Genomic DNA, 14,227 nt, shown 5'->3' with positions numbered 1-14,227 from the left:
TTGCCTTTGATGGATGGGTTTCGTGCAGGATCCCATACATCGCTATGAAATATTTCAAGTGGCCTGCTACTCATGTTGCCTTCTCTAGGAAACCGCAACCTCACCTGCTTTCCAAAGTGACAGGCCTCACAAACATGCATATTCCCATCATACTTGAATCTAGGCAGCCCACTAACAATGCCTCTTGCCTGCATGTTCTTTAACCTTTGTATATTCACATGTCCAATCCTCTTATGCCACATGTCAATGTCTTGTAGTACCACATTTTGGCTTTTAGAGAACATGGCTGATTTCAACTCGGGAATCCCAGCGTCCAGCTTAAATAACCTATCTTCTTTCTTTTCTTTAGCAATGACTCTATATCCATTTTTGAAATCCTCAACGAAGCAACCATGCTCATTATTGAAACGAACCTGTAAACCCTGTTCCACCATTTGACCAACTGAGGCCAAACTTTTTGTAATAGAAGGTACATACAAGACATCTGCCATATATTTTGTTTTACCATTGGGCATAACCAATGGTACACTTCCAACATGTGTAATGGCATGTTGGGTATCATCTCCTGTTTCCACATAGCCTTTCACATCCATAGGCTTCATATGCTCAAACCATTCACCATGACAAGTCATATGGTTTGATGCTCCAGAGTCCATATACCAGGTGTCATCACTTTCAGCATTTGTCATCATAGATCCCACAACATGTTTCATGGCAAACAAGTGATTTGCGTTGCCATCATTACTGCTTTGATGCATAATTTCCACCATGTTGTGCATAATGTCCACCATGTTGTGCTCTACCCCCTCTCAAATCATTTTGTTTGCGAAAACAATCACGTGCCATATGACCAAATTTCCCACAGTAATGGCATTCCACATTTTGTATAGATGTTTGTTGGCCTTGCAATGTCCTCGACCACGAGGATTACCTCTGCCTCTCTGAGGTGTATATCCACGACCACCTCTAGCACCATATGTAGCCTGGAAATTTTGTTGTGGTGACCTGTTCTGCCATCCACGACCATTACCACAGCCACGTGATGCAAATCTCCCCCTGCCTCTAAATCCTCTTTGTGAATAGAAAGCCTGATTTCTGCCATTATCATCATGGCTGGTAGATGCATCATGAAAAGAATCACTGAGTTTGATTTCCTCAACAAGCAAGAGTGAAACCAACTCATCAAAATCTGGTAAACCTGTACTCCGAAGTGAGATGGATGTATCAAAAGACTTATACTCCTTGCCAAGACCACGCAAGGTAATGTCTACCAAATCATCATCAAGCATGGGGACATTGATTGTTGCCAATGCATCTGCATACTTCTTTATCTCTTGTACATAATCATCATGGATGCTCCTTCTATTCCGTTTCACATTATGAATCTGTTGTCGCAACAACTAAGACTTGCGAGCACTAGTGTCTGTATCAAACAGCTTTACCAATGTATCCCATGCATCGTTGGGATTCTCAGCATCATGCATATGTATGAGTATAGCACCCAAAATACATATAGACAGATAATGCAAAACTTTGTATGCTCTTTTTGACCATTGCTTATGAGCTATAACCTGTTGTTGCTGTGTAGGTTGTCGGGGTAGTTCCGGCTCTGGCTCCGTACTTGTAATAAGATTCCAAAAACCTTTTCCCTTCAGAAAACTTTTAATCTTGTACTTCCATGCCTGGAAGTTTTTCCTATCCAACTTTTCACCCATAATTTGTACTGGATTGTCTGACATATTTGCTCAATGCAAATGCACCTTCCGCACACGTCCAAATCTTTAAATGAGCCTTCCTTAGCTCAACCACACTCTAATAAGTGTTCCAAATACTCCAAAGTACTCAACAAACTTCACTTTTGATGTAGAAAATCAAACTGATTGCATCCAAAATGAACTGGCATACGCAGTCCAAGATACCCTGTTTTGACGTGCTTTTCGAGGCTCCAAATTGCAATGTAGTGGTTCAATCAACTGTGGATAACTTGCATTGACACCTAAACAAGCTCAATGTTGCATATCAACACCAACCAAGATGTGTACATACCAATTTTGTCAAACCCCCTTCTCTGTTTTGAGAAAAACCAGAAAAACCAGTAGTAAAATGGCTTTAATTTCTTCAATGCTTGTCCAAATTGAGAGACCAGGCATTTATTAGCTTAGCAATGATGTCCACTAACTCCATGTAAAAGGAATTAGACCAATTGGTTAAGATGAGAGAGTAATTAGTTGATTAATCACACTCTGTTTCACTGAACACAGTAGACAGCCTGTTTAATCAGCTCCATAGATCATAATTGCTCCAACCAAACATGTAGCAACCTCCTTGGGTTTGTGTATTAGCCAATTCCTAAGCCAATTTTGGATTTAATCAACCACACAAGTAGTATTTGGCCTCCTCGCATCAAAATTATGTGAAAATGCTCTGTTTCTGCTGTAGGAGCTGTGCCGCCTGCTTGTGAGGGATTTTGGATTGATTTAAGTGTCAATTGATAGCATATATGATTGCCTAACACATCAAGGCATGTGTGTAACCCATCAAATGATTGATTTTTACCAAAAACTTGGTTTAATTTCATCCACCACTAAGTGACTCTATTTCTCTGTTTTGTGAGAGCTTCAAAAACAGTGATTTTCAATCACTCAAATGTATCATATTTGCTCCAAAATTAGTGTAGGGCTTGTATATGAGTTACCAATACATTCATCCTTGTCACATACATGTTTCTTTGCCAGATTGCATCTATTTTTACCATACATCACTGCTTCCAAGTTCCAATGGAAAGCTTCCAAAAAACCAGAATTTTCTTTTACTTTGAGCAACCCTAATTTGCTATGTTTATGCTTGAATCACCTGCAATCTGCTCAAGGGTGTTTAGTAGTCCTTACCCGATAGGCCAAGCTCTCAGATCTGATAGAAATCAGTGTGCTCCAAGCTTCACAGCATCAATGGCAAGCTTCACAGCTTCTTCTCCCTCTTCTCTCACTCACTTATAAACCCTAATAGAGAGCACCAGGCTCTGATACCATGTTGAAAAACAGGTAGAGGGAGAGAAGACACACACAGAGGAGCAAACCGTAATGAATATTACAAACCCTAACCATAGAGAGAAGCCATCTCCCTTCTCACACAATGCATAAAGCCATAATCCATAATACACAACACACACTATGTGTTGTGTCCACACACAGCTAATCCTAGCTAATGTCCACACACTATGACCAGCTAGACGCGGTCATTTATGTCTCACACATGCTGCTACCTATAATGCCAGCACATAGCATAGCTGGCACACGCTGACATCGACCTTGAATCTCAACAATATATATATATATATATAGAGAGAGAGAGAGAGAGAGGGGCAAGGGAAGGAATACATTATGAACGTAACAAAAGAATGTAATCATGACACAAAGGAATACATGAGAAGAGAATTATGATATACTTAAATGTGAACTTCAATGAAGCTTTAGAGAAACAATCTTCTTAAAATATCAACAATAAATGAATTCTCATTTTTATTTTTCTCAAAAAGTTCAAAAGCCAAATCAATCACTAAGACATGCTAAAGACTGTCCAAAATAGACCAAGAAAATGGGAAGTACAATCTTCTTTCTTCCAAGCAATTGAAGTCCTAAAGGTAGGCAAAAAAAGAGTAACCAAGTTGTGAAGTACTAACACAAAAGGCTCTCTATGTGCGGACAACAAATGTAAATATAATGGACATAAAGGATGCGAATCCATTTATGATCATAGGAGGAAAAAGGAACCCGTTGCATTACAACACATAATGGTATCAAATATGCAAGAATGACATCCATACAAGTGAATTTTCTTTCCATACACAATGTTAAGGCACTCATATATTACTTCATCATTCCCTATCAAGATCACACGTCGATCCATGTATGCAGCTGCTAGCCCTAGTGTGCCGATCCTAGCAAACATATCAATGATGGTCTCACCATCACAGGTGAAGAGGGACACAATGTACTTGTAAAGCTTTTGACCTCTTTGATAGCCCCACTCCATGGATGATTTTTTGTTTTAACCCAATTCTCAGATGGCACACTACACACACAACAATGAACTTACATATGTTACTAGTGATGAAGGTTTAATGTTCATATTCTTTATGAGATTACCAATATACTCACTTGTCACATGAATGAGATAAAGATCAACGTCAAACTCATCCCCGAGTTCCATTTGTCTCACTTGATCAAAATGAAGCTCAAGGTCTCTCTGAGGAGTAGAAGAACATACAAATGCAATTGAGAAGAGACATGTCACGTGCCCCAATCAAGAAACTTTTGAGGTCTACTCTTTGTTCATAGTGAGCAAAGGAGTGACATCACATACAGTAATCACCTCTGTTGCCGTTTTTCCTTTCTTTCGTCCCCAATGGTAGGCCTGCCGATGGAATAGGACGAATCCCTTCTGTCCAGCACAAGACTCAACCTTATGTGCCTCTTCCATTGTGTACAAGCACACAAAGAATCTAGTATCATATATGCAAAAGTTCGCTAAATTGAATGATGCTGCATGCAAGTCCGCATCAACCCAATTCCACTTGGGTACATTCTTTGAGAGCAGTGCTCCACCATGGTGTTTGAAGCAAAATCAGCAAACACCATGTCCACCCAGTATATTAGAAGAAGACGATTACAATGTTTAATAAGGTGCATGGCACTGTTTCAGTTCTTGGCCATCCACGTGTCCAGGGGCTTTGGTCTTACACTCCAACACGAACAGCCGAGAGACGCCTTACTACAGAAGATGGAGTAGTTGGAAAAAAAAGCTAAGCAAATATAAAGCTCAGAATGCTCAGTTAATAGCAATCAAGCAAAATGACCAATTCAGAGCCCTGTGGAATAGCCTGTAGAACACGTGGATGCTCAGAACCCTAGTGTCATAGTATCTGAATCTGGAGCAAGTCCATCCAAGGAGGATTTGGCACTGAATCTTTTGAAAGAACATGCAGTTGTCCTATACAACAGAATTATGATGTACTGCTTGATCAGATGGCCACCATCAAAATGGCATACAAAGACCAGCATGAGCAGGGGCCAGAAGAGAGAGATTGCCAACCTCAAAACAAAGCTGGGAGACAAGAAGCCTCAGCCTCAGCGGGGTCGGGTGAAAGAAAAGAATGAAGACTTTGAGAAAGCTATCGCTACATTGCTATCGCTACATTGGAAGAAGCTAAGCAATCTACCCTTCAGTTGAATTTAAATGTGGCCTAGTCTTGGGGTTCAGATTGATTGGGGTCCCTCTCTCATTCTTGTTGTCCTTCCCAACAAGCAGTCCGACTCGAGCACCCACCCCGAGGGTTTGTGTGGCACTTTCATCATCATGCGTGCCATGACATCGACTGCGACTAGCTTCTCTTGATGGCTTCTTTCTACAGGATAGGGGAATTCTCGGCTTGGTGGGACGCCTCCCTTTGATCATCATGGACTCCCCATGGAGCCTCATCTGCTCACGTAAGATTTTGATGGTGTCTGCATTGTGGGCTGTGGCCCTCCCCCTCCTAAGGTTATGGGGGTCGCATCCTGGAGCTTATGGCTTTAATTGGGAGAATAGTCTACCCCTGTACATGCTTAAGGGGATCCCAACGAGTGGAGCTGGCATAGTCCTACCGCTCTTGACGACCCCCAATTACTTTCTTTGAGTACTCGGCTCGTCGACTGGGGCAATCGATTCTTTTGCAGTATTGAAATCACCCCCTCCACCTCCCTCACTGGCAGGCCCAGGGGATCTCGACGACCACCTTCCTCGAGGATTTTTGGCAGCGGCTTTGGTCCCGTAAGGTTTCCTACTTCTGTGCAGTCGCACAGTGTGTCACAGGTGCAACAGTCTGGTTGAGTCACATCAACATTGTCTTTGAGAGACTACCTGAAGGCAATCACTGGACACGGCCCCGTGTCATAGGTACAGCGGTCCGGTTGAGTCACATCAACATCTTCTTTGAGATTGCGTGAAGGCCCAACAGGCTTGGCGATGCATTCTTTGCTTCTTCACCGTCAACTGGGGGGTAGTAGTCATGTAGCAATATACCATTGAGGACACGCGAGTAGGCTTAGCCCTCGTGCTCTCCCACCACATTTCAATGGCGTTAGTGGCCATAACCCCCATGCAATATACCATTGAGGACACGCGAGTAGGCTTAGCCCTCGTGCTCTCCCACCACCACATTTCAATGGCGTTAGTGGCCATAACCCCCATGCAATAGTGGATCCTAGAGACTGGCACATGCCAGCGCTGGGAGCTCATATGAAGCTTGGCCACATGGCACATCTGCTGCAACAGTGAGATCAGGAGGGACCACTCACCCATGCCACCGTTGGGAGCTCATCTGTAGCTTGTTCACATGGCATAGCATCTTCTGCAGTGAGATCATGGAGGAGAGACTACTCACCCCATGGAGACCATTCGTGCTTTTTGGCTTGATCTCATTCACACCCTGTGGGGACACCTGGAGAGCCTGACATGGGACTCAGAGCGCATGCAGAGACAATGGGCGTCTGTTTACCACTACCCTTCTCTCCAAGGAGGAGAGCATGGTTATCATCTGGCATTACATGCCACCAATTTGGCTCTCCCCTCCTCCCCCCCCCCCCCAAAAAAAAAACATGATGTACCCTCCCTCTGAGATCAGCCATGGAGGGAGTGGTTGTATCGGGGGGGGGGGGGGGGGGGGGGGGGGGGACACAGGCATGTGGATAAGGCACACAAATTAGAGAATTCATCAAGCGTTTCAAGTTAAGTTCAAGATTGATTAGGTTAGGAATCCATGTTAGATGGGCCTTGATATTGTGGAGCAAAAAAACACGTAGAATATCTTATATGAGCACTTCAATTCTATACCAGAAGGGAGAGAGGAGTGTGTGTGAGAGAGAGAGAGAGAGAGAGACAGATTTGCCCTTTCCATCATCAAATAGAGAGTCGTTAAAGGCATAGTACGTTCAAGATATGACAAATAAATTTTTTTCTACATCGGCATAGAGCAGTTTTCTTATTTGATTAGCTATAAAAGAGAGCTAGACTATACATTTATCTCTGTAGGAAAGCAAATCTCAATCCCTTCCTCATCCCTCATAGAGGTTACTGTGGACCTTTAATCCATCGTGTGGATCAACTTTGCATTGTGGAGTGAGTAACCTAGAAACCATAGAAGATACTATACACTGAAGCTTCAGCATGACATAGGAGCAAGAACTCTATCAACAATGACGGTAGTTACAAAATCTGGGGACTTGAATCATAAATTTGAAGCTTCAGCATGACATACATCTATAGGAGAGCAACGAGTCTATCAACAAGCGATGGTAGTTACAAAACTGGGGAATTAAATCAAATAAAGTCTTCTTCTTTTTTTGTAAGACACCATATTATGAACCCAAATGATGCATCCAACAAGAGACAATGATATGATTTAACACTGACATAACATATCAACTTGCTACCAGGCTTTAAATTTGGCACCCATACGGGAGCCTTTCACAATTTCAAGTGCCAAATGGCACCTCCGTTTTCTGGTAAAAGTGCCAACGTGGCACTTTGAAAAAACAAGGGAAGTGCCCAATGGCACCTAGCCTTAGGGGTCTAAGTGACCAGGGTATATATCCTATATAATATACATAATATAGTAAATATATATATTATAGTACTTAGGGGCAATGCTGGGTTGCGTCACTTTGGAGCTTCTGGCCAAGAACGTCGTCAAGTTCGGCGAGGTTAAGGCCGGCTCCCAGATCTTTGCCGACGACGGGGGCAACCCGTTACCCGGTGCACGCGCAAAGCATCCTGGCCATCTGGGCGTGCCAGGTGGTGCTGATGGGCGCCGTGGAGGGATACCGTGTAGCCGGGGGCCCTGGCCCTCGACCTCAGCTTTGAAAACGGTTCTAAGTTCCAAGGCCTAGGGCGCCCTTTCGAGTCCGTGTTCAAACGTAACCCTAACCCTAGGCCAGCCTTCGCAGGTTTTCGACTCCCAGCCAGCCTTCGCAGGTTTTCAACTCCCAGCCTCGAGGTGACCATATTGCTCGTGAGGTGACCATATCGCTGGTAGTCGAGCCCGGTGACCATGCCTCTACTAGCCAGCCTTCGCAGGTTTTCGACTCCTAGCCAACCTTCGCAGGTTTTCGACTCCCAGCCTCGAGGTGACCATATCGCTCGTGAGGTGACCGGTGCCAATGCCGATCTTTCCTAGTCTATGCGATTGCTACACACGCATGCTGCTCTTCTACCTCTGATTCGTCCCCCCTCCACTTCCTCTGATTCATTTCCAAGAGCCTCATCTAATCGATACAAGACTCAAGTTCTGAGCGATCAGTGATGTGAGCGACCCACTAGAGTCCCTAGCCAGTTCGATCCTTGGGGCTTGCCGAGTGCCGACGCTTTCGCCGAGTTGAAGGTGAAGGAGCTGAAGAATAGCAAAGGCCCCATCGTGACTGGCAAAGGCCCCATTGAGTCTCTGAAATTAGAACACCAAAAGACCTCTACCTTTGAACTTCCAAGGGTATTTCAAAGGTTGATGAGTATGCTATATAATGAGAGATCTCTACCACTTTGAACACAACCCTTTCACATGATCTGAAGGTCTTTTACTAGGTAATATCTAAAAGTAATAATCACATAAGTTTTATTTCATGTTAAGTGTATATTTAGGTTTATGAGTATCTAGTTGTTGAGATCAATTCATGCATGTTCATGTCTAACTTTGTAATCTTTCTATGGTTTTAGAATGCAAGAGCCCTAATTTCCTACATTGTCTTGCTTGTGTGCCATCTTGGATTTCAAGTTAGCGACTCCAAGCTTCACATTCCAGGTACCAAAACTTTTATTTACAATCATTGTATTCTTATTTTCATGCATCTTTGGTGCTTATTTACACTCATCTGAATAGCTAAAAGAAATGCATGATTCTCATGCATCTTTGGTGCTTATTTACACTCATCTGAATAGCTAAAAGAAATGCATGATTCTCATGCATGTCCCTATCTTTCTTTTGAATCCATAATTTATATGGTTGTAGCATGACATCAATGTCTATAAAATGAAAGAGATTAACATTAATTCAAGCTAAGATGAAATACAAAACAATGTACTATAATAGAAAATTGTTTTTAATTAGATGGCCCGCCAACATAGTCTCCTTGAAGTGCTGCAAAGTAAGCAAGATAAAGAGAGAGAACAAGAAGAAACCTTGCACAATATATTTGGCTCCGAAAGTGAGTCTGATGAGGACTCAGAGAGTGAATCAAGTGAAGACAAAGTCATTGAAGACATGGACCTTTTGGGTATGCCCCAAGATGATTTGCCAACCAATAATGAAGATCCCTCAACAAGTAAGAAGAAGAAACAAGTGAGGCGGAGAAAGTTTCGTACAGAGTGGAAATCAAAGTATCCGTTTCTCATTCGACTTGTTAAAGGTGAACGAGAATTCATGAAGTGTGAATGGTGTGAAAAGTTTAGAGTTAAGGGGCCATGGGGTGTTTGGCCAAGGGTGCAAGACTATGAAGAGGGATGCAATAAGAAAGCACATGCGATCACGAGAGCACAAATGGGCTGCAATGCGAAACTATCAAGAAACAAAGGGGACAACACTTCCACAGCATGCTGTGGTAATTAAAGATAGAAACAAAGAAAGGGTGATCACTTGCATGAAGTTGATGTATTTCACAGGTGACGAAGATCTTGCAATCAGAAAGTTTGAAAAGGTGTGCCAACTAGCTTATACTTTAAAGGTGGAAGGTATGCCTCTTCAACACGATTACTCATCTTACACAAATATGATGGCTGGAAAGAAATTTTTATTCTCTATATCACAATATCTTCACAAAGTACAACTTGAAGAACTATTGGAGAGTCCTTTTTATGCTTTAATGGTAGATGAATCTACTGATAGAGCTTTAGAGAAACACTTGATCATCTATATTTCTTTTCTTTCATCAAAAGGAATGGGTGTACGCAACATTGAGTTTGGAAAGCTCATTGTTGTTTCTGATGGGACTGCACAAACAAAATTTGATGCCATTATGGAAGTGATGACCCAAATTGGCCTTAACAAGCAACGACTAATTGGAATAGCTATAGATGGTGATAGCTCTATGCTTGGACGACATGATGGACTCGTTGCCAAACTCAAAAGAGAAGTACCATGCCTCATTAGTGTTCACTGCATTGCCCACAGGGAAGCTCTTGCTGTTTTGGATGCATCAAAATGTTTTCCTTGTCTCTCTTGTATTGACAAGATTGCAAACAAAATGTATTCTTGGATCAATGCTTCTAGTTTGCACCATTTCGAATTTCAGAATCTGCTACAGGATATGAATTTGCAAGTCTTGGAGGTCTTGCAAATTCATGATGTTCGCTGGCTTGCAAGAGGGAGTGTGATGGAGAGACTTACCAAGTTAATGCCAGCTATCATGAGCTTTTGGGAGGAGGGTGCTCCAGGATGGTATGCTAAGTTGTGTGTATATAAGGTTCTATTTTGCATCTACCTACTTGCAGATGTTCTACATGACTTAAACACTCTTAATAAAAAGTTCCAAGAGGAGTTGGCAGACATAACATCCATCAGTACCGACATCGAAGTAACACTCGGATCACTGAAGAGAAAGTTTCTTCAAGAGGAATTCGGTAAAGATACTTTGTTCTTGAAGAAATTTATGCTTCAAGTTGAAAATGGTAGGTTGCGGCATGTCAATGAAGAAGGAGAAGAATTTGTGCATGACCTGCTGTTCACAAGTATTCCAAGCAAGGATAAAGCTAGCATACCCTTAGATAATGAAGGAGGTGATGTTGTGTGATGCTTGCAAAAGCATTTGTTCAAAAGGTCATGGATTGTGTAAATGATCGGTTCCCTGATGTTTATTTCTTCAATGCTTGCAAACTCTTTAGTCCTCAACATTTTCCAAATGATGAAAAGGAGAGAGAGCCCAGGATTACAAGATGGTTAAATAGATTGTTGGGACAATTTCAATGACCATCCCATCATCAACAAGCAAGGTTGTAGGGATGAGCTTTTTGCTTTTTCAGATACTCTCTATTGGGGATGTGAAGGCATGCAGATGAAGGATGCTTGGCGAGTATTTTCATCAAATCTGGATTGGCATAACACATTTCCAAACATGATGAAACTATGGCAAGCTGTTCTTGTAATCCCTACGTCATCAGTGTCGTGTGAAAGAGGATTTTCGAAACAAAACATAATAAAAAACGATCGACGTCAGCTACTCAATGTCAAGACGCTTGAGGCTTTAATGAGGCTCTCACTTCTTGGTCATGGAATTGATAGCATTGATTGGGCAGCAGTTTATGAAGCTTGGGAGCTTGTGAAAGCAAGAAGAATGATTGAATTATGATGCTTTTGATTGGAATAACTTGAAAGTCTTCAATAATTTATGATGCCTTTAAAATTCTCTTGCTATAATGTATTTTGTGTGCTGAGAAGATGTCTTTTGAATTGTGAAAGCTTAATGCACTTACAAAACTAATATGTTTTCATTACTCAAAGTAAAGTGGTTTGTTATTAAAAGGGGCACTCAAAATTTTAGCCAAAGGTGACATTTTGACACCCATGGTTGATGGCAAAAGTGCCACTAGATTTTCTATGGCACCTAGACTTAGGTGCCAAATTTAAAGCCTGCTTGCTACTATGCTTTTCTGAAGATAAGAAATACATAATCTTTCTCTTTATAAAACTTGTAGCATATCAACTTCAAGTGCTACTATGCTTTTCTCAAGATAAGAAATACATAATCTTTCTCTTTATTGAACTTGTAGTGAAGAACATTGAATGGTGAATAGACATGTGTGCTAGTGATGTTTATATTCCCTATTTTAAAACAATCCCTTGGCATTACTCTGAAGAAGACTTAGTGGCATGTGTGTCTAGGATGTCGCACAACTTGTAGGCGTCATAGAGAGTAGCTTACCCTTGACATCATACCCAAATTCAATGTTTTGTTGTTGGATGTTACCGAGTATGGAGAGACCACTGTTACCTCCCATTGCTAGGCACATATTGCCTTCAAATGTTATGAAATAATTCTCTGGGGGTAGATTAAGATCACCATTTTGGAAGTGCAAGGTGAGGCTAGGCAGTTTGAAATCCCCGGGTGTAGGCAACACATAGCATAGGTCAAACTCTTCTTGGGTTGTGTTTTGCTCAAGCTTGATGAGGGATATGAAAGCCTCTAGGATGAGTTCATAGCCAGCCTCTTCTAAATAAGTGATTGGGGTCCCTGAATCAACAATAAGTCCACCACTCCCATCTGGTTGGATATCAAAAGTGCCATTTGAGATGTTGAGGAGCTTCCCTCCAACACTAGCTCCTTGGAGAGAGGCATAGTAGAAAGTTTGGTAGCTACCATCCATGCCAGCATTGTTTGTGATGATAGGGGTAGAAATGGTTTGGGGGCCTTGGGTTATGGAGCCATTTCCCATGAGCAAGGTACCTTTCACACTAGGGGGGGTATCCCAAGGGACCAAACAGTAGGAGAACTTGTAGTCAATGGCACTTCCAAGTTGAGTGTTGACGGAAACCAGGCCTTGGCCAAGGCCAACTATGCCACTAGAGTTAGCAAAGCTATCATCTGGTCCGTTGTCCCGCCCACAACCAAAGACAAAGGTGGGAAACGAGGTTTTGTTTCCTTGGCTACTGGTTAAGGTTAGGGTTTCAGTAGAGAGGACACCAGATGTGTAGGAGTTGTCACCATATCCGTAGGCGTAAGAGCACTGGTTTTGGTTAGTACAAGAGGAGCCATTTCCAATGGTGTTAAGGTATGTGCAATATGAGTTGTTTTGGCAAGGGAGTTCTGTGAATGTGGAGGATTTTGATGGGTCATAAATGGCTTGGGGCTGTGTGAAGCAATCTTCACAAGGCAGGCATTGGGTCCAGACCAAGTCACTACCTGTATCTACAATCACAGTGATGTCTTGTGGGGGGGTCCCTATTTGAAGGGTGGTTAGAAACTCCGCGTCCATCGCATATACAGACCCCTTCAAAGAGCTTGCTTTTGTCTCTGCTGCAAAGCTTCGTGATAATGCATTCACACGTGCATGGCTCCTACGTATCGCCTTGCGCATCCACTGATCATCATCAGCTGCATTCTCTGATCTACGGCCGAGAGGCATCTGGAAAGCATTCCTTGATGAGGGCTCTGAAGCAAGCAATGAAAGGCTGTAGTGATCAGAAAACATGCGGCCATCTTCGGTGAGTGTTATTGTATGCTCAACAACAGGCTCGGCATGCAAGCAAGGTGGAGCAAGCCAAAGTATCATGACTAAAACAAGCTTAGTCATGATATTAAGGTAATGAAAACCCATGGCAAATAAGACTAAGTACCCTTAATGGTGTGTGCAGTGAAGTGATTATTAAGCTTACCTCTATATGAAGCGAGAGGAGTCATCGTGAAGATCGCGGAAGTCTCTCAACTCCATGCCAAAGGCTACGTGACTTCTCAAGACGAAGAAGAGGCCGGCTCAAACGCCCGCATTAAGTTAAACACAAGGTGACAAATTACCGTCCAACTTAATGTATATGTAGAGACCTTTGTCTCGTAATATTCAATGAAGATCATCTTCAGACTTGGAAATTACCGTCCCACTTAATGTATATGTAAAGACCTTTGTCTCTTAATGTATATGTAAAGACCTTTGTCTCTTAATATTCAATGAAGATCATCGTCAGACTTGGACTCTTTCAACACATCTAAAAGGACTCTCACATGGCCTTGAAGCCTCACGACTAAGTGCCAAGGACTCTCACATGGCCTTGGCCCTGGCTTAGCCTCACGACTAAGTGCCATGGGGTCTTAAAGACCCTTGTCAGGTGACATCAATGGACTCAATTGATCAAAATCGCGACGCTTTTTTGGACCGTCTGATAAAATAAACTAGGTCCAGTAAACTAGGGTGCAAAACACAGAATATAATGGCTTGAAACCACATGGTCTCATTGCTTGAAGGTATAGTGTAGCGGTAAGATGTTACCAATGGTGACCCAAGGTCTTACGTTTAAATCCTCTTTTGCACATCACATCTTACTCCAAAATTTTCTAAGTCCCAAAACCAAATTCACCCTCATTCCATGATGTAAACTAGGATTTGCTAAGTAAACTATGCCCGCTTAGTAAACTAGGAAGTAAACTATGATCGCTTAGTAAACTAGGAAGTAAATTATGCCCGTTCAGTAAACTAGGAAGTAAACTATGATCGC

At 42.3% G+C, this 14,227-nt stretch overlaps 2 protein-coding genes across 2 annotated transcripts; one reads left to right on the top strand and one right to left on the bottom strand.

Annotated features, from left to right (window-relative positions):
• Window positions 1-9,367: 9,367 nt before the first annotated feature.
• On the top strand, window positions 9,368-10,814 carry LOC147631945 (uncharacterized). Its single transcript, XM_086807982.1, has one exon. The coding sequence runs from the start codon at window positions 9,519-9,521 to the stop codon at window positions 10,812-10,814; it is 1,296 nt and encodes a 431-aa protein (XP_086664108.1). The 5' UTR covers window positions 9,368-9,518.
• Window positions 10,815-11,898: 1,084 nt separating this feature from the next.
• LOC147631944 (aspartic proteinase nepenthesin-2-like) lies at window positions 11,899-13,290 on the bottom strand. Its single transcript, XM_086807981.1, has one exon. It carries the CDS (start codon window positions 13,288-13,290, stop codon window positions 11,899-11,901), a length of 1,392 nt encoding a protein of 463 aa, XP_086664107.1.
• Between the last annotated feature and the right edge of the window lie 937 nt (window positions 13,291-14,227).

The sequence above is a fragment of the Cibotium barometz genome, chromosome 14 (assembly GCF_041138505.1).
Source record: "Cibotium barometz isolate CiBa-2024 chromosome 14, ASM4113850v1, whole genome shotgun sequence".
Taxonomy (NCBI): domain Eukaryota; kingdom Viridiplantae; phylum Streptophyta; class Polypodiopsida; order Cyatheales; family Cibotiaceae; genus Cibotium; species Cibotium barometz.
The sequence above is the reverse complement of the archived record's forward strand: the minus strand, read 5'-3'. Positions and strand labels throughout refer to the sequence as shown.

What these genes read in the sequence shown, in the direction of transcription:
- LOC147631944 (XM_086807981.1), bottom strand. Translation starts at nt 13,290, where the DNA reads ATGATACTTTGGCTTGCTCCACCTTGCTTGCATGCCGAGCCTGTTGTT.
- LOC147631945 (XM_086807982.1), top strand. Translation starts at nt 9,519, where the DNA reads ATGAAGAGGGATGCAATAAGAAAGCACATGCGATCACGAGAGCACAAA.